At 33.9% G+C, this 25695-nt stretch overlaps 1 protein-coding gene across 7 annotated transcripts in view; it reads left to right on the plus strand.

Moving 5' to 3' along the window:
- The window catches only part of LOC149785220 (uncharacterized), a 187261-nt gene that overhangs the window by 106419 nt on the left and 55147 nt on the right, over window positions 1-25695 (plus strand). For 4 of the 7 annotated variants that reach the window (XM_089979034.1, XM_089979035.1, XM_089979037.1 and 1 more), the window contains 3 exons: window positions 11549-11801; window positions 22684-22811; window positions 24277-24306. In XM_089979034.1, the coding sequence (XP_089835160.1) occupies window positions 11549-11801; window positions 22684-22811; window positions 24277-24306 (411 nt within the window). The remainder of the gene's footprint in view (window positions 1-11548; window positions 11802-22683; window positions 22812-24276; window positions 24307-25695) is intronic. The other 3 variants (XM_089979039.1, XM_089979036.1, XM_089979041.1) reach the window with 3 other exon arrangements.

A 25695-nucleotide genomic window follows, 5' to 3' on the forward strand; every position in this document is an offset into this window, starting at 1 on the left:
TGGTATATCTCTCTTTTATTTCTCATGGTAAAACTGTACCAATATATGTATATCCCTTCCCACAATAGGTTGGATTCAGACTGAAGTCTATTAAACCTATTTAAAATATTAGCATGTTTAATTAAAATGGGATTAGGTAGTGCTAATCCCCCTCTTTCCCTTGCTCTATACAAAGTTTCTTTATTTATGTAGTGTGTTTTATAATCCCATATAAAATTAATAATATCATTGTATATTTTGTTTAATGTGGCATTTTCTATTTCTGCAGATTTTAAAATATAATTTATGTTAGAATACATGTATGTTTTGGCCATCTGGGCCACATTAGTTGGGCCAAGACTTGAATCCATTGTAAGAAAGGTGAGATGTGAGTGATCTGTAAAGTCAAGCACCTTAGATGACTTAGCTACCTGGGGCCCAATTAGAGAAAACAGACTCCAGTAGTTGACTAGTGTTACATAATGTGATTAGATTTATGCCACTGGTTTAAATGTAGCTGAGCATTTTGTACAAGTAATAGGAAGAAATGGCACAAAAAAGAGTAATTTGCGACAGGTGTATTTTTGTTGAAGGAGATTAAAAATAAATATAAAATCTTGTGTGGGTCAACATATCAAGTTACAATATGACCTGTTTATTCATTGTGTGAAAAATTTATCAGTTGGAGATGTCTCAATTGTTACCTTGAATTCATTAGACTGACAAAGCCTTTCTGACATGACAGTGAATTCCTAGTAAACAGATTTTGAGGGAGCCTCAGATAAAATGTGTTGTTCAAATTCATATTAGATAAATTTGTCTGGGTCTTACTTTATGCATTTGCCATGGGTTTTTTGGCATGATGTACAAGGTTTTAGTATAAACAGGGAACAATATCTGATCTTGAATTTCAGTGACAAGAAAGCAAAATTCTATTTCTAGCACAGCTTTGAGGTAGGTGGAGTTAAAAGATAAAATCTGTACTGGGGTATTACATTTAAATCTGTCTCATGCAGCCACCCATAGAAAGTATTTATATGAGCTTGTAAGAAATGTGATGGCTTAGTTGAAGTTCATTTCTAAAATAATTTGAAAAGACTTCACTAAAGTGACTCTTAAAGAAGTCTAGGTGATTTCTTAATATAGTTGGCATTTAACATAGGTGATATAATAAATTTATATTTATATGCAATTCTATGCATGCTGAACAGGATTCACATTTAATTATATAATAGTCACTAGTTTCAGTAATAATTCCTGGAGTTGATTGATGGATCAAGTTTGTGTTAAGCTGTTTTACACTTCGCTTGGCAAATTGTGCATTTGATTAAATCAAATTATTTCCTTCAAACATAATTTAGCAATTACCACATTCTTCATAATATGCAACATTTGTGCTTTAAAAAAATATGCTTTGGATCAGTTTCCTGAGTTTAAAGCTGATGAGGAATACACTGATGAAGTCATAAACAATGTCTCTCTCATGTACTGTTAGATCCCTTTTGGTATGTTGGGAGTAGAGCTGAGTGCCGCAAAATATTTTGTGCCATGGTGTTTCTGAAAATACCATGATACATGTACATACAATGGTATAACATTGACTATATTATTTCAAGAAAAAGAAAATTAATTATCATGAGATAAAACAAAATAAAATATTTCAAGAAAAAAAAAATTGCAGTAAACCCTCCAAAAATGAAATGGTCAGTTCCTTATAGTAGATGAAATTGCTGTGTTAACACATTAACCCCTGGCGACAAGTTGACGTGGCAGGAGGTAGTAGCCTATTGCTGAGCCTGTAGCGTCATGGTCGTGCATGATACACTAAAGTGGGTGCTATTATAGAAAGGTAGACAGATGTAGCTCTACAATGATACCAAATAATCTTGAATTTCTTGTTACACTACAAAATACAGAGGGAGAAACCTCATCTTTGGACCCAATTTTTTTCTACCCAAAATTTGACCATGGTTGGAATCTGATTTTGTGTCCGGATTTTATACTTTTTGGTCTCAGATCTAAGACAAACTGGTATGAACTGCAAACAGACAGATGAACCTTTGCAAAAAGTAGGATAAGATGGGCATTTGGAATAAAGAGTGGTCTCGATACAAAAATAATGGGTCTGTTTAGCAAAAGAAAAATAAAATAAAAAAGAACTCCAACTTTTGCCCTTCTGCTCATGCGTGAACCAAATAGCCAATGAAAAATGATGTTTCTAACACAACTTAAGGCAGTATGTTATTGGAAGATCACCTGGAAGTTGGTGTTTTTGGATGTATTCAGAAATAGCTTTCAAAATGTGTTTCCTACTCGAATTTCAGACGAAAATGACAAAAACCTCCAGGGGTTAATGTGTTAATTGTTGTATAAGTTGTAATTTAAAAGCTGGAACTAAAGTGGGATGATTAAGTTTACATTATAGCTGAAGACATTTTGCTGACATTGGAGTGCCTATTCATAGAAATAAGAGGTGCTAATACTGAAGCCTACAATTTTCTAGCTGCACTATTGATATAATAGGCAGGGAAAAAATATTTAGTGGACTTAAGAAATTGCGTAAAGTTTAGACAGAAAACAAGTACGCTTCTGAATATTGTAGGATGATTTACAGTCATGCTAACGAATACATACTCTTAAAAATATTCACATAATTTAGTACAATGCTTAAATATGACGTGTTTCTTTTTAATCTGAAATTTTCTGAAAGTTGCATTTGGCCCAAATATCTTTCACAACATTCCATTTGGACACCACATTGGCATACATGACCCATGTCAAACATGTGATCAGAGAATCATAAATATAATTATATTTGTAATATTCACCATTAATTTGTGGCAGAAAAAATTATAAAAGGATTATCTTTAAAACTATTTTGTCATAAATAATGAAAATATGTTCATATCACTAAAATCATATGTGCTGTTGATGTGCTGGTAGATCATGGTCTGTATTGTTTGTTCTACTTATGAACCCTAAGAAGCTACATAGATCTTGATCTGCCTCTGCATCTTGCAATCTGGATCTATGCAGTTTGCATTTGAATCCAATTTATATGCAAGTATATATGGTACCAAGCGCTTGATTTTTGTTGTTGTTGCAAATTTTGACCAAAAATGGGTTTGCATGCTTTTTAAGGTATGTTGGAATATTATGTTGACTATGGTATACATGTATTCACTATTTAATTTTTCTGATCAGTTGCAGATTTCTGTGCAGAAAGTATCTTTTCTTGAGAATTTTCAAAATCCTTTGATACATTTAATTTAAAGTATTTTTTCATGGAACTGGCAATTTTGAAAATATAAATTTATTATTATTTGATTATTTTCAAAAGTTTTTATTTTTAAGTGTACATTTATTAAGGAGTAAGATTGAACTGAAAAATTACATTTTCTTGCAGTCCTAAGCTGTGGTTAGTTACACACACTATGTAGTCTTTCACACTCCACACAAAAGAGTCATCACCAATTGTTACCAAAAGGACATATTTTGAAAGAGTTTGTTTGAGTGGGTCAGCCTGTTTATAGATTCCATTTGTGATAACAAAATAGGAATAATGAAATAATAAAGGCCATTGAAATGGCTGTCACTGAAGGCAGCCCAAGGTATTAATTCTGCTTGATGAAGCAAGCCTGTCAGATTAGGTAGTTTATATGACGATTCAAAACCTTCATACAAAGGAACTATGCTCAAGGTAGGTTTTTCATGTTAAGGAGGATTTCTTTGTCCTTTCTGTCACTCTTTTCCTGGGACAGACTTAGTGCTGATTGCTCAAGCATTACATACTCTACTAGTTTAAATGAAGTTAGCTGACTTACAGCTGTCAATATATATAACTAGCTGATTTTTCAACTTTGTCAACATATATAACTACCTTGAAAAATGTATTTTCTAAACAGTTTGAAGTTATTGATGATTTTTGATTGGTCATCTTCATTTAACTTTGATGAAAAGTGTTAAATATAATTATGTATTTAATTTCATTGCTAGATGTAAATTAACATGTGCAACAAAACTAATTTTTGAAACATCAGTTAAAATTACAAGAAGGAACTATTGAAAGTCATTGGTGCTACCATTAATTGCTAAACCTGAGATGTTATTAAGGGCAACTTTAAGTTCTTAACTTGGATTGGAACTGAATTAAATTTGACCACATGTAGTTTGCAACAGGTTCTAGTTTTTCATCTTTTGCAAGATAATTTACTACATTCTAAATAAATAATCATGTTTGAAATTAAAAGTCTACCATTAATTTACAACAAATAAGCTGAATATGATTAATTGGATTTTTGAAAATAGCTCAGCGCTTTTTATATATCATGTTTGTCCTTACAAGAACCAAAAGTAAATTTTATTTTGCAAAGTTTGGGTGAATGGGTGTGGGTTTAGCCATTTCTATTTTGCTATGTTTATTTATAGTTTTCATTTTTTTTTTTCTTATAAACTAACTTAAATGTGTCCTTGTCTGAAAAAAGATAAATGTTTTATAAACTGCAACGTATGAAAAATATCAGAATTACAAGTTACATACTGTACAGTCCATTATTGGTTTAGTATATTTTATTATTAGGACAGTAGCATTTTTGCAGGAATTAGGATCAGTGTATAATAAAAGTCAAGCCTGTGAACAGCATGTAGATAGTTTTCTGTTACATCATGTATTTTAGTGACAATTTTTACAAATGTATCATCTTAATTTATTAGGAAGAAAGGTAGACAGTAAGACTCGACATTGCTCTTATATGACATCATAATGATATGAAACATTTTTAATAATCTTGGAGCTTCGTTATTAAATATTTTTTAAAAAATATAGAGGACAAACAATCTCATTGAGTGCTGATATTTTTTAAATTGGTTTCAGTATTATTATTATATGAAAAAGTATTTTTAATCCCCAGTGTCATTGTTTTTGCAATTGTTTTCATTGATTATTTTGGAACTAAACTTATATTCAGTACTTTATACCTTTTATAATGTTGACATGCTTTTCTACCCTATACATTTATTCATACATGATGTATACACCCATACATAGTCTACAAAAAGTCATAATAACAAGGGTATGAGTTTGAATGCTACCATCAAATCAGCTACTGTTGTGTGACCTTAGTCAAGGCAATTTACTCCAATCACATTGGCGTTAAATAACATTCTTGTGTTGCCTACCATAAAGCACAATACAAGACCAAACATAATGTGATTAGGCTATCCATGGAGGAGGTGTGTGTGTGCGTGCATGCGTGCGTGCGTGTGTGTGTTCAGGGAGATATATAACAGGTACAAATTGACACTTACCCCAGGGGCATCTCCCCCTCCCATTTTGTAGGAAAACAAAAGCTATCTAACTAGCTCGAGTGCTTTTGACTCTTTAATGAGTCTTTTTCAATGGTAAATACAAAACATAGACAAGACAAAGAAATAAAACAGAAAAACGGTTATGTTTGCGAAACTTTACATGGCTGTTTCTACAGGAATTAACCCGTTTAACTTTATGTTTCAACTAGTTTATTTCAGCTTGTTGCTGATACTGGAAAATATTTGCATTGACCTAGAAATTGATGAGCCATTACAACATCTGTTATTTATGTAAGGGCAGAGTATATCCCGGATATTTCATTGTTATAGTAGTCATAGGCTATTAAGCAAATTCAGAGAATTATTTAAAAGAAAATGTGTCGGCTGCAAAAGATAATTTTATTTGTGCATGGTTGTCTTTTTCTTGTCTTCTTGGTTTAAACCGCTTGGTTTCAATGTTCTAAGGTGGCATATCCAGTAAGATTCCTTTACTTTCCTGGTTTGGGAACTCCAGGAAAACAAGAAGTAGACTGCTAATAAATTATTGTTTGATTGATTAACTTTATAAATGGCATACATGTATATTTAGGATATTAGTTTCTAAAAAAGTGTAAATTACATGAAAAATTAAATATAAAAAATATTTTTCTCATTTTCAAGAGAGTTATTATAATAAATCTACTTCTATTTGCTATTTTATTTCTGGAATGTATTTGTTTTCTTCTGGAAAATTTCTGCGAGGATCATATCTGCAAAACCAGTTATATTAATGTAAGAATTTACTGACAAATATGTAATTTTTTGCAAAACTCCAAAAATACAATTGAATTCACAGTGCTGCAAATAAATGTTTAGGAAATTAACTAATTAGTGACAGGCCAATGATACTGTTTAACATCAAGAAACCATGACATATAATGTGTAAAAATTAGATTTTCTCAACAGTATTGCATTCTTTTGTGAACAAAAATCTATTGTGTCATAGGCTCATGTGTATCATGGGATGGTGGGGTTTGCCAGGCTCATGTTAGTGGGAAGAAAGTGTCATTTTATGGCTTTAGCAACAACAGCATCAGTAGTTTGGTAAGCGTTTGGTTCAAGTTTGTTAGTCATGTACATTTCCTAAACATTTTGATGGATTCTCATTATAATTAGCATGAATCATTTAATAAAGTTAAGGTAATTCATCCTGTGACATGCTTTCTTGCTTGCATCATTTATCATGGTTTTAAGATCAGTGTCATAGAAAATTTGCATTAAGGTTTAGGTTAAAGATTATTAATTTTCCTTAAATCATTATGAAACTAAGACAATTTATTCTGCAACATGCTTTCTTAACCTTTTGACCTTGGGGTCATGGACTTGTTTAAAACTAAGGCTGTGATCATTGGGTCAGCATGAAGGCCCTTTGTTGTCTTGTTTTTTTCCAAAGTTTTGCAGAAATTCCATTATTGAACAGTCTAGTAAATGCTGCAAAATTGCTAATTGTTTCAGTTTGAACATACTTTAAATACAGACTCTATGCTTTGATTTCATTAACCTCATCTGGTGGCTTTTAAAATAGTTTGAACTTTGAATTTGCTTTCATTTTTTACTGCAGTCATCAAATTCATAATCTACATATTCTCATGTAACTATTTTTTCATTGTTACTAAAATTCATCTGTACATATGTATGTCTGGCTCATTTTCTCATGTACTACTAACTGCAGGGGAATGCAACGAGGAGATGATAGGGTGTTCATACTTATGTACACATTTCTAGTTCGCATTCATTTAAACAAACTTTGGTCTTTATCACTGCTCATTACTGTAAAATGGAATTTGCTGAAATGGTGCTTGTACGTTTTACCTCTGTGAAATGTCACATGCAGTGATATCAGTTTCTAAAAATAGCCATTTGGACAAGGCGAACAGGCGTAATGGCATTCAATGTTCTTTTCTGTGTTATTTTTCTTATTATTGTTCATACTGAAAACCGTGTGCCAGGCGTTAAATTTGTTCAACTGAATATAGATGTGCATTCCAATATTTAGTTACAGTGCTGCTTAAGCCTGCAGACTGTATAAATCATATGATCAGATTTGACGAATCTTTCTAGAACAGTATAATATACAAATTGCTTGCATTTCATCACCGATAGATATACCCTGAATATTTTTAGATGAAAATTCCAAGAGAGCTACCCCACAAAATAAAATAAAAATAAATAATGTTGATAAAGTATTCTTAGATGTGATTCATGTTTTGACATATAAATAAAGAGGGATATATGTAGGAAAGTGACTATGTCTTGTATTTTGTTTAGTGCATAAACTTACACACTGCTTAGTTAATGCGAAATTATGCATCTAAAATTTTGAAATGATGCATATTTATTCCATAAATTTAAAAACAATGTATTAATGTTTGTTGGGGCCCCAAGTGGCGAAGTGACCTAAAACGCTGTCCATTACAGATCACTGCCATCTCACCTCTGTCTGTGTGGGTTTGAGTCTCGGATTTGGCTAATGTGGGTATGTGAGAAAGCTTGCCAGTAGTTTTTCTTGGGTTGGTGGTTCTTTCTGGGGTTTTCCCGGGTTTTTCCTCCACCAATAATACTGGCCACCATGTATAGCCTATCATGTGCTGAAAAATAGCATTAAACCCTACAACAACAACAACAACAACAACAACAAATCAATGTTTGTTTGTTTGTTTTTTTGTTTTCGGGGGTGGGATGTGGTAGTCGTATTATGCATTAGTGATTTTACTAATGATTCTGAGGTGTTAATCAGTAACAACATTAAGAAAAGAGGAGAGAAATTTTTTGTTTATTTCAATGTCTGTTTTAGAAACAAATCATAATTTTGAATGACAGTTTAGAACATTTAAGAATGCATTATGTTCATTAGATTTATGGTGTTGAAAAAACCAGCACTGGTTGATTTTATCTATACTATGTGGATGATAAATTTCCTTTATTAAAAGATATGTACATTTTGTTGGGAAGTATAATTGTATGTATTGATGGAAACAGCAAAACAAAAACTGCTGACCCTAATGATGATAGCTACCCTTAAAATGATACACATTTTACACACACAAACTTGCTGAAAAGGAAACAAAGTAGATATAAATCATAATTCTTGGTTTCAACACATTCATTTGGGACACACACACACACATATATTCCTTTGATGTATACATACAAGAGTTTTACTCAACGTTGATTTGAAAACAATGCAAAAGGATGACTAAAAAATAAAATATACAAAATTATTACTGTACACATATTATAGTTGAATATATCAAAACATTACATAATGAGGGAAGTGCAAATAAAAGCAACTTAATTTTGCCTATATGTCACGTGTTACTAAGTGTCTCTGTGCTTTGTCCGAAAACAATATGCAGCAGTTGGGCACAGTGATGTCATGGTCTATTTTTAGCACAATGTAGATTTCAGTACAAGCGCCATAGACAGTGGTTGTTTCACTGCATCAGATGCAACCCATTCCCATCAAAATTGAGGAGCCATGGCGGCTTGGTGTTTCACTTGCCTAATTAAATCATGACCAGAAGGGTATGGGTCAGATCCTGCAAGACCAAGCCATGCTGGCTAATGTGGCATGTCTTTATTTAAATCACTTGACATGATTATTTCAGTACAGTAAAAACTTTCAGTGTTAATGTGCCATTAAACATTGCAATAACCCATCAAAATGATCCAGTAAGCTTAACTTTTGAATAAACAATCAAGATTTTGAATGACCTACATACAGTAATTTGCTATCATCATGATATTATATATTAATAATTGTCAGCAAAGAGGAAATTGTATTAAGTAGACTACCAGTAGTTTGTATTGTATATCTGTCATAGAAGTAAATGTTCTACTCTTGGCTTGATTAAAATCAGTGAACCGAGGTAATATGACTTCCAGGTTAACATAAGCCTGTGCTTAAAGGACAAAATTGGTGCCTGAACACTACTAATGAAATGAGATGTGAAAAACCTGTTGTTAGTTACTCAATCATGTCATTGTGTGCTAATTGGCATGTCAACTACCCTCAGTTGATTATTATTTATTGGTGATTGTGTATGCTGTGGACCAATCATTTTGCAAGCTAAGTGTGAATTGTCTGGACATTTCTTAGGTTGTACCTATTTCTTGAAGCAAGAACAAAAATGAAACAACAAATTATGATGTGAAAAACTTCATGGTCAGGGTAATGGCAACATAAAATATAAATAAGTGACATCTAGCAATGTATGCATATAACTGTCCAACATTGGAAGATAGATTTTTAATGAAAATATATATGCATATATGTAAATGGTGTAATGGAACAAATACAGTGCCAAGTAAGTTTAGATATCCTGAACAAAACACAAAATAAAAATTAAACCATAGAATGGTAAAATCTTTCAAATGCAAAGTAAAGTTATTCTATTGGTATATAAAATGAAGCTGCTTCTTTTGAAATGTCCACAACCTTCTCAACTGGAACAGCATCATGGTATGCATCCCAGGGCAAAATGGCTGCCTCCACTAGCCACATGTTATAACTTGTAGGATGGTACATCAAGCCTATTCTAAATCCTGAGTCTGCAAGAGAATACTCTTTCTAGTGAAACTTTAGTTTCATACTGTATATAGCTTTTAGTTCGTTATATATCTTGACTTCACAGTGTCAAAGGCATTCAGTCATACCCCTCTCCTTCAACCTGTCACAACAAGGGATCATGTAAGTCAGACACCTATTTCCTTTTTCCAAGTTGTCACTTTTGAACCCCTTAATTGAACCCCTTAATATATTTTGCTGAAATTTTACCCAGGTCCACACCTTATTACAGTAGTCAAATCCCTTGCACAAAGGTCCAAGGTCCAAGGTCATAAGTAGGGAAAAGGTCACAAGATGGGCATATCATGTGCCATTTGTGGTACTCTTGTTATTTTTTTTTTCATAATAAAATTATTATGTTTTGCCAGCTTTATATATATATGTATGTATGTATGTATGTATATATATATATATATATATATATATATATATATATATATATATATTGTATTGAAAGAATACTTAATAATCACATAAATTATTATGTTTTGCCAGCTTTTATATATATATATATATATATATATATATATATATATATATATATATATATATATATTGTATTGAAAAAATACTTAATGATCACATGACTGATTTTAAAATCTAACACAAGTCACAAGAAGATCACACAAGCCTTCACTTGTAAACGATCTTTACTTTTGAATTTTCAGTTGCAGAAAATGTTCCAATGTTTGAGTCAGAAAGGAAACCTAATTCTTTTAAATTGATGACTGTTTAACAAATGAGGACAGATATATTGACAGGTTTTATGAAAGCAAATATTTGATCATTGTCACTAGGTACTCAGAATTAAATGACTTTGTGAATTGTCAAATGCAAACAGTTATTGTGCCACCCCAGAGAGTAGTGACATGAGAAACACTTTAGTTTGTATTGCAGTGTACATGCAGTCTTTTATTAGGATGGTTGACATTTTGTATAGTTATTTAGAGACCGTTTTTGCTACAGAATTAAAGTATATTTTATTACCTGATATCTTAAAATAATTTTTTTCTCAGTTGGTCCTAAAGAAAATGGTGACAATCATCCATCAGTTGTAGCTTCCATGACTGTTTTAAAAATCTTTTTGTCACTATTCTACCTGAATGGACAATCATTATAGCAATGACTTTTCATCAAAGGACTTATTATGATGCCCACAATCATTATAGCAATGACTTTTCATCAAAAGACTTCTTATGATGCCCACATTCATTATAGCAATGACTTTTCATCAAAAGACTTCTTATTATGCCCACAATGATTATAGCAATGACTTTTCATCCAAGGACTTCTTATGATGCTCACAGTGTCCCAAATGAAATGGTACCAATTTGATTACTCTACTGTATGCGTACCAAAGGCAGATAATTTGAAGAAAAAAATTATTATTGCAGAAGTGAAACAGAGATGCTTTTAGCACTTAACAGTTAAAAAGAAGAAATGGTCTTTTCTTGAATCCTGGAAACTCTTTAAATTAGTAGTGCATTAGTCCCTTTGATGGGCTCTTTGTTTTTTTTGGGGGGGGGTCTTGGCATCTTTCAGCATTATCTTTAGAAGGATATTTTGTTTGATTCAGATATCAAAGTATTTGTAACTCCCAAGTGGTACTCATTTACTAATGATAGTTATTTAACAATTAATATTTTTAAATTTCAGATAACAATAAATACAACATAACATCGACACAAAACTCATTCCATACAGCAATGTACTCCCCACATCATCGTCCCCCAGGCCTGGGACCACAGCCACCACCGAAGACAACAGTCACAATGCCAGGGTATCATGAGCCTCCCACCCTGAACCACTTACCCCCAACCTCACAACCTCAGCCTCAGCCTCCACAGCCATCCTCCTATGCTTCATCAGTCCCGCTCAACCAGCAAATACTCTCACCCACTAATCTCAGGTAGGTATCAACCTGTTCTAAGTTATTCCTTGTTTTCTTTACCTTAATATGCAGGAGTAGGTTTAACCATCTTAGTGTCAGTATAAATTAATATAATGTTTATTATCAGACCCTTGTTGAACTAAGTGTCTTCAAATTTATTCCTTAAATTGAGATTTTTTATTATCTTATTGCTTGATTGCTAAGAATGATTTTTCATGGAATATTCAACAGTCATTAGAGTTTAAAAATGAATTGTAAAATCTTTAGTTTTCCATAAGGAAATTTGTCTTATTTCTGAGGAATTGTGATTTCCTCAAATTTAAGGAATTTTTTAACTGTTTTTTTTCTGCCAAGAAATAAAAAGGTTTCCATGTGTTAAATTTTAAAACTTTAAAGTGATTCTACATACTCTGAACAGTATCTACCTGTGACAAAAATATTGTTATTCTGTGAAATATTATAAGTAATTTAATGTAAAATCTTTATTTGAGAATTTCAATGAAACTTGGACTTGGTCTGCCAACTCTAAGACTAGTTGAGCTTGCTAGTTGAGCTTGTACAAGATATGTTTTTTGTTGTTTGGCATCTGGTATATCTGGCTTCCATCCATCTGTTAACACATGGCTTGTTAAAGTTTTCCTTGTGAATCATGTGAAAAATTGTTATAAGATGTGTGCCACATTGTAGTGCCTTGTTTTGCCCTTTTGGGTTCTGACTAGTCACCACAGCCCGTATATAACCTTATGACTTGGGAAGCAAGCCACATAATACATTCTTGAAGCTGGTACAGTATCATTATAGCTCAGTAGCAGGCAGTTATGAGGCAGCCAGTGCTCTATTGATCTGTGTGATCACTTCATCCAGTTACAACCAATGCAGATTTTATCTAAACAGTTGATCTTGTGTGCGTTAAATTCAGAGAGAGATAGGTTATTTAATTTGCACTGAGTTAGAACAGCTTTGCTAATATAAAAAATGACAAATATGTATAGTGAATGCACTGGAAATATCTGGTTCACCTAGAAATACTAACTATGCTTACCATTACCTGAGGTTGTGGATATGCCTAAATAGTAATGGTATATTTTTCGATATTAGCTGACTAGGGAGAGTGGTTACTTCCATGTTTTCCAAAAATGTTGTTCACTCATTCAGCCCCAATCCTGCCTGTAGGCATGATGAGGCTGTACCCTACTTCTGAGCTCTGCAGCATCAAGGTCATTTAAGATACACCATAGTGGGTGGTATTACAAAAAAAGCAGACAGATATAGCTCTACAATGATACCAAATAATCTGTACGTTCTAGTTGCACTACTAAATATAGAGGGAAAGACCTAATTTTTTGGACCCGATTTTTTCTCACCCAAAATCTGCCCGTGGTCGGAATCTGATTTAGTGTCCGAATTTAGGCATTTTGGCCTCAGATCTAATCAGACTGGTCTAAACTGAACACAGACAGGTGAACCTTTGCAAAAAGTAGGATAAGGTGGGCATTTGGAATAAATAGTTGTCTCGATATGAAAATGATGGGTCCATTAAGCAAAAAAAAACCAACAGAACACCAGCTTTTACCCTTCTGCTCATGCGCGAGCAAAATAACCAATGGAATACAATGTTTCTAATACAACTAGGCATCAGGCTAATGGAAAATCTGTTGGAAGTCAATGTATTAGGATGTATTCAGAAATAGCCCCCAAGATGTGTTTCCTACTTGCATTTTAGGCGAAAATGACAAAAACTCCAGAGCTGAATGAGTTCATGCCAAATACATGGTTTTCATTTACTTTCTCAGCACAGAACAATGGCTGTGAAAGCTAAAGTATTGAGCTATCAAACACAACATTGCTGGTTTGAATCCAAGTTTTAAAGAAATTTTTTCTTTAATAAGTAGGAGACTTAGATGAGTCTGGCTGGTGAAATGTGAACAGTGAAAGTCAGTTTGATGCTGTAAAGTCAGTGTCAGTAATGGAGACATGGCACATGATCTTTTATTCATATCTGAAACTGATATGAACTGTACACATCGCATGAACAGCATACAGTTAGTCGCATGCCAAAATTTAAAAGAAGTTAGTAAAAAAAGCGAGCTTGGATGGAAAAATCTCCTTAATATTAAAGAATTACAGTGGTATATAATGGCAAAATATATATGATTGACTCTCAAAATATTTTGAACGAGTTTATTGAGGTCCCTAGAAATTGCATTAAACTACCAGATGACTGGGATATAAAGCATGTGGCAGAAAGACTTAAATCGCTTTATTGTTTGAATGCTTCATGCAGATTTGTGAAAGATGTAAGATGCGTTTTCAGAGACATATTTGCAACACATAGATAAAATGATTAACTTGAGAGTAACCATAGAAATGGAATGGAATAAACTGGACCAGGCTAATGAGCAGAATACCTGTATTGTGCAAGCAACAATGAAGTCTCTGATGCTGACTAAATCACCCACTATGTCTGAAGCATCTGAAACAATGTCTGAATCATGTGATGATTTTAGCAAGTGTTCTAGCTGTAATGGTGAGGATATACAAGAGCAAGTCAATTAAACAAATATTGTCTGCTATCAATATAGGAATGGAATTTGAACTCACCAGTCATCAGTGGATATATGAATTTGATCACAGACAAGCAGAAGAGGAACAGCAAAACAGTTGTCAGAAGTTATTACTAAAATCAAACATTGTTGAGGACATTTACCAGTACACAAGACATTTGATATTGCATACAAATGTACAAAGTCTGGTCGTACTTGAGTTAGCATAATATTCAGTGGGGGGTCATTTGAGTTACTTTGGGCTGATAATAATTTGGAATTTAATTCATCTGTGTTTGCAGATGAATTTATGTCTATGTTGGCAACAAATTATGTCAATACCTAAAAGAACAAGTATTTTTATTTGAAAAAGCCTGATTTAAAATTTAAAAATTTTGAGGTACCATAAAGTTGCAAAATGGTCTATAACTATTACACCATTGGTTCACAGTGGTGCTCGTACAATCCAGAACCTTAGCGACACCATTGCTGTAGATGATGAAACTAACAAAGGCATTGAAAAAATTAGAGAGATATTGGAGAAATACACCAATGCAGGTTTGGGATGGACTCTGACTGATGTGCCAAAATCAAAGTACATATCTCACCATATCAGTCATTTTGTGGGTCCAGGTACCTACCAACACAAATGTGGGTTCTGCAAAGGTCATTGATAAATGCAAAGAATTATGACAACAGATGTTTGGATGGGCAATTTTATCAGCATAATATCTGGCTAATAAATATTAAGACCTGCCTATAAAATACAGGCAGCAGATGTGTGAACTAAACTTTTAGTGATATCGAATTTCTTGTGCAGGTTACTAAGGCCACGTTAAACAAATTTGAAACATTTAACCCAGGTATCATAGTTAATGTGTTCACTTGGGATAAATGCTTTTATCTGCTTGCACTATCCCCACATGAACAGCTTGGATGAATCCAGATTGATTTGTTGTTGCTGAGTGAAATGAAAAATTCAGAGTCGGTATTGCATTACATAAAGCTCGGTTGCTAAGACACAGCAAGTACAAAGGTAAGAAATATCTGGAACAAGATAACTGGGTGAGATTTCAGATTTACAACAGAACACTTTTGATGGTGATACAAATAAAATGTTTAATGACGAATGACTTGAATGAGAAAAGAATCATGATTAATATGTGCATATAATATCCAAATATTGATCAATTAACATAATCTGCATAAACTAAATAATGAAAATGCAAATAAATGACCGTACACAGTACAAGGACAATGGGTGAATGATTCACAGTGATTTCACAATGAAAAAATGATGTGTTTTACTCTAATAGTAAAACTGGTATTTTACTCGTATTGTAAAAATGTATTCACTCAGATAGTGAAAATGATGAAAACAAAGGGACAGATGCACAAAATATCTTTATGATAAGTCCCCAAAACAGACTGGGTATTACAAACCCCAAAGATTAGCCAACGGCTAAAAGATTACACTTATGGACTTACACACTCCGTCACCAGCACACATGGCTACCAGTCACACTGGTCTATCAAGTAGTCAGTGTTCCAGGTTGGTCAATCAAGCAATCAGTGCCCACCAATGTTGGTCAGCAATGCCCAATCACCTGCTACTCAACCGACAACACTGTTTACTCAGCTCTACAGCTGCTATGGTTCAGCTTCACAGCTGCTATGGTCAGCTTCTATGGTTGGCTCTGCAGCTGGTACCACGCCGGTTCCAATCACTCTAATCACTCTAGTCAGCTATACAGTTGCGACTCCGATCACTCTGGTCAGCTGAAAGTACATCTAACCCTGTGTACTGTGCATGATATAGGCATATACGATAAAATGTAATGACGTTATATAGGGTAAGCTATATAGATTACATTATTGGCACAATAATTACAAAACAATACAAAAGTTCAGAAGTGAACCTAACTATGCCTGACAAGAATCCTATGGTACTAAATGTTTCTTCAAAATGCAACTTCATATATTGCTAAAATAAATCTCTTGCTAAGTCACAAACATGAATAAAAAATATTTGCATGATCCTGTGTAAGTTGAAGCTACATAGAAAATTACAAAAATAAATGTGGTAGTACAATAGTTATAAAGTTGTACACAAGAAACACATACCTCTACAGCTGAAGATGTGCAAGTCCTTAGACCACTCACTGACAAGACATTCCATAACGTCAAGATTTTGACCAACAGTGAGGTATTTATACACAGACAATGCCACAATACATTGTCTGTGTGCTGGAAGTATTTGGTTCTACAAATTGAAAGCAAGTCACACCTGCGGCATATGATGAACCGAACTCACTATTTCTAAATCTTTGTAGAACATACATAAATCAACCTCGGGTATCGTTTTACACAAAAAACGAAACCCAAGTACATGCATCTAATAAATAAAAGGATTTTACACAATTCTTTGACAATATCTTTGCTGACATTGCTTGCATGTATTTAACACCCAACAACTATATAATTACCATGACTTTTACAGTGGTCACTCAGTGAAAAACTGCAGCAGACAATAATGCCAGAACAAAGTAAAAGCATTCTCAAATTCACTGCAGTGCAATGAAACATGAAAGTCCCTTATATCATCTGTGCAGACTTTGAATGTCTCAACAATGAAGTAAAAGATGGAGACATGTTAAAAAACAACCAAACAAGTCACTGAACAAGTCACATGCAGGCTTTGTTATATAGTAGTTAGATGTGATGGGCAAACTGCTTGAAGCACCAATGTTGTAGCCAGGATTCATTTGAGGTTTTTCTTAAATCGATTGAAGTTACAGAAAACTGGATTTGACAACATCTCTATTCATCCACAGCCATTATTATGACTGGTGATAACATTTGTGAGCTTTCCACTGCAACTCATTGCTGGATCTGTAAAGTAGCTTTTGCTTTCACTGAAAGGCAGAGCCCTTCCATTTGAAGTGCTAAAGTCTGTGATCACTATAGTGTCATGTCACTTTTGCGTATAGAGAAACTGCTCACAACGCATGCAATCTGCAGTAGAGAATTTACTAAAACAAAACAAAAATCCCTGTAGCACTTCATAATTTGTCAGGGTTTGATGGTCAGTTAATAATGGAAGCATTAGCCATGTCATCAAACTCACCAACAAGGATGATCCCCAACAATATGGAAAAATACATGGTGATTTGGCTGGGTCAATTATAATTCATTGATTCTTTACAGTTTCTGAATTTATCCTTGGACAAGTTAATATGCAATCTAATGGCAGAGAACTTTGCAATTACTTGTAGCTATTGTCCAACAAATACAGACCAATTAATGAGAAATGGTATGTATCCATACAAGTACATGAGCGACTGAGACAAGTTTGCTGAAACTCAGTTGCTACTAATTGAAGCATTTTATAAGTCAATGTATCATGAAGATATCTAAGAAAAAGATTACAAGCACACAAACTAAAGTTTGGTCAACATTTGAATGCAAAAGTGAGGGTCATTATCATGGTCTGTATCAGTGCACAGATGTGTTGTTGCTCTCTGATGTCTTGTTGTTCACTGATGTGTTTGAGAGATTTCATGACACTGCCAGTCCTGCACATTACTACTCATCACTGAGAGTGGCTAGGGATGAATTGTCAAAAACCTAAATCGAATTGGAATTGGTCACCAGTATTGACTAGAATCTGTTTATTGAGAAATCACTTCATGGCAGGATATCTGTTGCAAGTCACAGATATGATCTCAATAATGCAAATATAAATGGGTTTGACCTGCTGCCTCTAATGGTTACATCATGTATCTAGATACAGATAACCTTTATTGATTGGCAATGTTGCAACCATTGCTGGTTGGTGGGTTTCAGTGGATTTATCCCACACGCTTTGACATGCAGAAACATGTGCATAATCACAGTATAAAACAGTGACCTTGGATACTTCTTTGAAGTTGATCTAGATGATGTACACAATGATTATCTGCTGGCAATTCAGAAACATTGTCAGTGCCTGGTGCATGGTTGCTCCCATATCAGTGCATGATTGTTGATGAATCTGGATGCAAATACACGGAATGCACCAAGCTAGTACCAACTCTTAGGAAAAAACATAATGATGTATGACATCTGCGAATCCTCCAGCTGTATCTGCAATTGGGTATGTGTGTAACAAAGATCTATCAAGTGCTTGAATTTTGCCAGCACTTTTGGATGGCACCATATATCCAGATGAATATTGATCTGAAAACAAAGGTCACAAATTAATTTGAGAAAAACCATGGGGAATCTGTGCAAACAAATTCAAGTCAACCTTTATATGTGAACAAGAACAATATCAAAGGCTCATCGCTGACCCAGCGTTTGAGTGTTAGAAGATCTTGGATGGTGAACTTATTGCTATTCACATTAAAAAATCGAAACTCAGGCTGACAAAATGAATCTGTGTTGTTTTGTCCATGTTGGACTTGTTGAAGCGGCTAATGTACAAGTTTTACTATGTCAAGATCAAACCATTTTACTAGGATCAGGTCAAGATGTTGTACACCAACACTGACTCAATGCTGATGTGGACATGGTTGAACCAAATTTAGTAATTAAATTTGATACCAGTTATTATCTGAAAGAACATCTGTTGTTTACGAACACCAAAAAAAAAGTTGTTGGTAAATTCAGAGATGGCTGCTTGGGTAAACCGGTCAAAGAGTATGGGGGACTGTGACCTAAAATGTACTCGATTGTTGGTGGCTCTAAGAACATTGAAAAAGCAAAATGTTTTTTTACAGGTTATTGTGCAAAAGAATATAAAACACAACATGTACATGGAATATTTTCAAGACTGACATGAATTCGCACACACAGCTAATATGATACTGTCTTTGCAGATGCAGTAAAGTGGGTTTGTCCCTGCTTGATACCAAGTGATAGGTACTCCCCAACAGAATCACCACTAGCCATGTTTGGCCATCATGCTGTTGTGAACCCAATTACCACTGACGCATGTTATTGTAATGCACTAGTGCATTGACATGTTAACATGTTAAAATAATCTTGTTTTGTATTTGCTGGAACGACTTGCGATTCCTGTCATGCAAATGCTCAGCTGGAAGAATTGCTGCTTGTTCATTAATAGACCCCAGATGGTAACATGTTGATTGTCTTGGAGCATCAGTCCGTTCTAAATTCATAAATACAGTAACGCAATATTGCCCACCTTCTAACTCTCCAGGCACATACAGATAGCAGTAAATCAGAGTGGTTGCAATGGTGCTGGCTTTGAATTCATTTTCTGAGTAAATGTGACAGTCATTTGTCAAATCGCATTTGCTGGTTTTAATCTGATTATGTCTGCTTCATTGTTTAGTACAACTATGACTAGTGAAAGATGTGCGATCCATTCTTGAAATCAAAGATCTGCCAACCCTTGTGATTTTGCTGTAAGTCTTAAGGAAATTACCTTTAAAATATGGACTTATGGAATAAAAGGACAAATTGCAGAAATATAATTTTTTGGCAGTTAAATCAGGATATTGAACTGTCTGTGTTTGATTCAGATCTTGGTTTCATAAAAGATTCAGTGGAGTTGATCAGGGAACCAGACTTATTTTACCAGAGTACCTCAGACACTTTAAAATGCAATATTTTGTGATGCATAATGTCTGCATGATCAGGCTGTTGCTTGTATTTTGTTTTTTCCAACAAGTGACAGGTCAGGATGAATCAGACCAAAAAACTCTTGACAATGGGACCAAAAAACTCATGATATGTTTTAATAGTGCAGAAGAATAAAATAGAAAAGTCTAATTTTTGTGGAAACAGCAGGAAGGGCAACAATTACATTTAGTGGACATTATATGTTGAAATGAGTGCATGTCCCTGTCACACGGCAGGAAAAATGGTTGCCATTGCCATGGCTGATGTCAGATTATTATTATTTTTAAAAATGAGAGATCTCAAGGAGCCTTTGAAACTGTACTGGAGGTAAGTAAGGTTCAAGTAAACTTTAAAAACTTTTGAGTTGAACATGATCACCATTGCTGCATCATTTTAAAATGACACTTTTAGACTTTTAAATGCTTAATTTCAAACTTGATAATCGTAGTACTTGATATCTTGTTGTACCTTTACTGAAAACTGGTCCAAGATACAGAAGAAAATCGACTACCTTACTGTGAGGGTCTTGTTAGATTTGGTATGTCTGAGATCGCTCTTGAGAGTTAAACCCAATCCAAGTGCATGTCCTCCAAGATTTCATAAACAATTCCTGCGTGTTGATAGTGATTGTTGTCTCACTGGTTGATGAATATTTGCTTCAAAACAATGTTATCAGACCCTCGTATGCAATGAAATATAATCTTGTTATGGGTCAAATTAAAATCAGCCATTGGAACCACCCAAATGTACAACTACCAACTCAAAAGCGAACTTGGATTCATTGCATCAGCACATGAAAACACCCAAGCATTGAGTGTACCACCAGCTGAAAAAAAACACTCCAGGATTGTTTCTACAATGGTGAAGTTGTTTGTGTACTATGTCTTGTGGATGTTCACTAAGCCTGTTGGACATCCACTCCATCTAATGGAACACTCTCAGAGGTTGTATTGCAGCTGTAGTGGGTTTTATGGTACTGATAGTATTTGCCCCATGAGTTGATCCATTAAGCAAACAAATAGGAGAAACTCAGACACCATAAACCTGACCAAGGCTGGTGTCAGTTTCATACATGCACAAGACTATACAGTAATATTGCCAGTGGTATTTATCTATGTGCAGAAAAAGTACATGTACCAGGTTTTAAATTTCATGGACATCATCCCTTGTCCATGACGGAATGTACATCAGAAAAATTACTTAGCTGCAACCTACATCCTTTTTTACTGACTGTGTGTACCTGTACTTGTTTGTAATTTATACCCATGTAGAAATTTGCATACTGTTCTGTATTGGGCAGTAACTTTGATGCTCTTTCTCAATAAATATTTAATAAAAGTGCTTCTTGTACTGCATATTAATTTGCTACAGTTTCCCTTTAATGTTCATATTATTATTTCCAAAGCCTTCTTTAACAAATAAGTTCTACCTGAGATACATGTTTAAAACCAGAGCAATAAGAGATGGATTTTATAGCCTTGGCAAACAAGGTATTATTAATAAAAAAGATTTCAGTAATATGCATGCTTAGTAAAGTCACCTAAAACAGTTGGTCTATTGTAAAGACAAACATGTGTCTGTCTTGCTGTTCAGTTCCTGAAAAAATGTGTCACAGTTATATGTATATTTGGTGTGGAAGAATTATACAGAGGATGGACCTCAGATTGTATCTCATATAGAATTTGGTTTATTTCATTGTGTGGGAACATGTTAAGCGGCTAGGGAAATGAACAAAAGAATCAGCACATTTTTGAAATTCTTTATTATGATAAGTGAATAAATAGTCCATACACATTGCTTCGGCACATTTTTCTTGCATGAACCTGCTAATACACTGTGTTCTTTCTTTTTGTTTGTTTAAAAAGCATAATCCTAATGTGTCCATCATAGTCATTAAAATCACTGTATCATTAAACATTGTTTTAATATTTTGTGAAATACCTAAATATTCTCATGGGATTCTTTTCTTGTGCAATAGATGTATGTCACTGCATTTTAGTGGATGAGTCTTTGAATGTTAAATGTTATTGTGTTCAAATTAAAAAGAACATTCTGCACTGACAACTGTAGCTTAGCCAACACTTAAGTTCCACACAATGTGATGTGTGTCCACTATTACATAATTATATTGATGCAGGTTTCCAGTAGGGCAGTATAACTTAATCCATCCACTACTGCAGTGTTGTGGAAATCCAGGATGACTAATATATCTGGTCCATGATGGACACAGTCACAGCAGCAAAGAAATTTGCACAGCAACCAACACATTTTAAGTGATTTTGGATTACTTGGACCCTTACTTATGTAAAAATATACATTTTTTTATACAGTTAAAACCCCCAATATTTGACCTTAAATTCATAATCAAGCACACTTACTCATTGTCTATGCTTTTTTCCTCACTTATCAAAAGAAATGAGGCCATTGATAAATTAATGTTATTCATAGGGTCATACTATGACATTATTTTTATGCATATCAATTTCTTGGGTTTTATATTTTTTTAAATATTTTTTGTTGATAATTACATTTTTAATGGCTTGGGTCGACTGATTTGTTGCCATCAGAAGTTAAAATTGTTCAGGTGGTCTTTGTGTTTAGTAGCAACCATGAAAATCCACAAAACTTTATATTCAATTGATAACAGTGAAAAGCATTAAAGTGTTTGTCAGATAAATTGAAGTTGGAACAATGAAACTAGACTATATTCACATACTTAATTCTTTCAGCTCAGGGATGGTTAATCCCCAACACAAGAAGAGGAAATACTCAGACTCCCCAACCAACACTGTAACAGGGGCAATCTTCAATGGTAGGAACAGCAGTATGCTGTCCAACATTAAACAGGAACCCACAGGTAAGCACTAAATAACAAATATACTATATATGTCAGTGGCATACTGTACATCTCCATGATAAACCCAGGCTAGCCTGACTTGTAAATGTAACATGTGCCATAGATGTCACTGGTATAATGCACATGTCCCATGTTAAGCCCAGTTTTGCTTGATTTGTAAACATAACACATATATTAAGGCAGTGGTATAACATGTCCTGTGATATGCCGATGCTGGCCTGACTTGTAATTATGACACATATACTAGCTATGGCAGGGGTATAAAACATATCTCCCATTATAAGCCCAGGCTGGGATGAATTATAATGACGAAATGTAGGGGATTGGCATATCAGAGCAAAATGAAAAAAAATTCTCAAAATATTGTACATAAAATGGGGGCATGAGCTAAATTATCATCAAGCCTTGACTAATCATATGAGAATTAGGGTAATATTGGCTGTGTAGGTGGAATAGTCAGTGTAAAAATTCAGTACTTAAAGAGAAATCAATAGTCAATTTGATTCTTCAAAAAAAAGATGTTCTTTATATCTCACAAACACATTTTCACTCATTAATTCCATGTGAGAAACTTGGCAAATTTTGGTGCTGCAGATGTAATATATTAGAGAATTTTACAGCATTATTAATTGTAATACAGTGAAACATTGCAAGCAGAAAAACACTTACAACCCAGTTGAATACTGTCGGTGTTGAGCTGTTTTTGGTTTACAGAGAAAATTTATTGACCGATGGGGACTCCTCCTGGCCAGAAAATTATTTTGTCTTAAGGAAATTTAAATTTTCTGAGATTTACTGTCATGAGAGATTTTACTGCATTTTAAGCACTATTAGAAGTTGGCTAATTGATTGAATACAGTACATTCTATGCATTAAATGATTCAAGTTTACTTGTTTACAGAGTGTATTTTGCTGACTAATTCATTGAATACAGTACATTCTAGGCATTAAATCATGTGTATTTTGCTTGTTTACAGTGTGTATTTTGTTTAACTATGCTGCTGTTACTATGAATAAAGTTTTGGCAAATTTCATTATTTCATTATATTAGCAAAAGTTTTATGTGTATGAAAATTGTATTATTATATATACAATAAATTATATAGGCTGGCAGAATTTATATATCTTTAGCTTACCTTATGTTAGTCAACCCCTAATACATACCAATACCTATGGACTGCTGAACAGTGCTATCACTGGCAAAGGTCTGAGGCATAATCAAGATATATATATATGTGCACTAGAATTTTGAACATTGAGGCCTAATGTCCATCACGTACCCAACTTCCACTTTATATCATGTACCCATTTGAATTATCATAACTTAATATTTTTCAAAACTTTTTCATGAATTTTCAGTATACACTAAAATAATTTACATTATTTCACATGGAGTATGTGACGGCATAACATACTCTCATTTTATATGTGTAATGCTAATGAATTATCTCTACTCTGGTGATAGGTCAGATAATTCAGATGTCCGACTGTGACAGTATGTATAAAATTTATTAAAATTTTTACTGAAATATCATTTGCACTAACAGCTTGCTTTTCTATACATATGTTCGTGAGAATGCCGATATTTAATTATGTTAGGTCTCAGAATTTGTAGCGCTACAGGTTATATGCCAGAAGAGCTTATGGGACAGACTGTTGTTCCTTCATCCATCATCTGTCTGCTTTCTATCCATCTGGTAGCACATTTTTTTATTGCTTACTCTGCCCCCACACCCCATCCAACGACTTGGAAAATTGCCATCAAAGATTACACACAATGTCTAGTTATCCTAAATGAAGATGGTGTTACTCAGATGTCCAATATGGCCACCGCAGCAGCCATTTTGAAAATCATGGTATTGCTAATCATGTGGTCAGTTTAACATTGAGGTTTATTAAAGCTTCATATGATGTCTGGTTGGTCCTAAATGAAAATGGTGTTAATCTGACGTTCAGTATGCCACTTTGGAAGCCATCTTGAAAATCTTGTTATTGCTGCTTCTCCTGAATGGAAAGTCATATCAGCAAGAGGTTTTCACTTGAAGACCTCTTATAATGTCTAGTTGGTCTTAAATAAAAATTTTACTGATCACCACAGTGACCATCTTGATAATGTTACTGCTCTGCAACTTGATAGAAAGTCATATAAATGTTAAGTTTTCACCAGAAGACTTCTTATGTTGTCTAGTTAGTACTAAACAAAAATGGTGCCAGTTTGACACCCAGTATGGCAACCATGGCAGCCATCTTGAAAATATTGTTTTTGCTATTGCTTCTAAATAGAATGTCATATTGACCAGAAGACTAATTATGATATCGAGTTAGTCCTGCATGAAAATGGTACAGCTCTGACCTCAGTATGGCATCTACAATGAACATGTTTAAAAATTTTCCTGAATGGATGGTCATATCAACATGGGGTTTTCACCAAAGTCTTTTAATTGTGTCTTGTTTGTTCAGAAGGAAAAATGTTGCTGCATTTTATTCAATATGGCTGCCAGAGTGGCTAATTTGAAAATTGTATCAGTTAATAATATCAGAGATGGTATCAACACTCAGCAGTTAAAATGAAGAAATTCCTGCAAATTCTTTTCACACAGTTAAGTGTCCATCCCAACAAGGGACTCTTCTTTTTCTATAGTATGCCACTCCCCCATAAGACCCTTCATTATACCAATGGTTCCTTTTCTAAGGTGAATATGGTGATGGATTCATTTCAATAATTGGTAATAAATTCATGTGTAATATGTACTTCATTGTAAGGTGATTTTGCCATCAGGTGATATACTGTTTTTCACATGAATGGTGTTATAAGGAGGTAATACTGTATAAATGTACTGAACTGGCTGCATGTGGTATTTAAACCAGTATTCTATGTAATTTG

The sequence above is a fragment of the Sinohyriopsis cumingii genome, chromosome 13 (genome assembly GCF_028554795.1).
Source record: "Sinohyriopsis cumingii isolate HCF-2022 chromosome 13, ASM2855479v2, whole genome shotgun sequence".
In the NCBI taxonomy this organism is placed as follows: Eukaryota; Metazoa; Mollusca; class Bivalvia; order Unionida; family Unionidae; genus Sinohyriopsis; species Sinohyriopsis cumingii.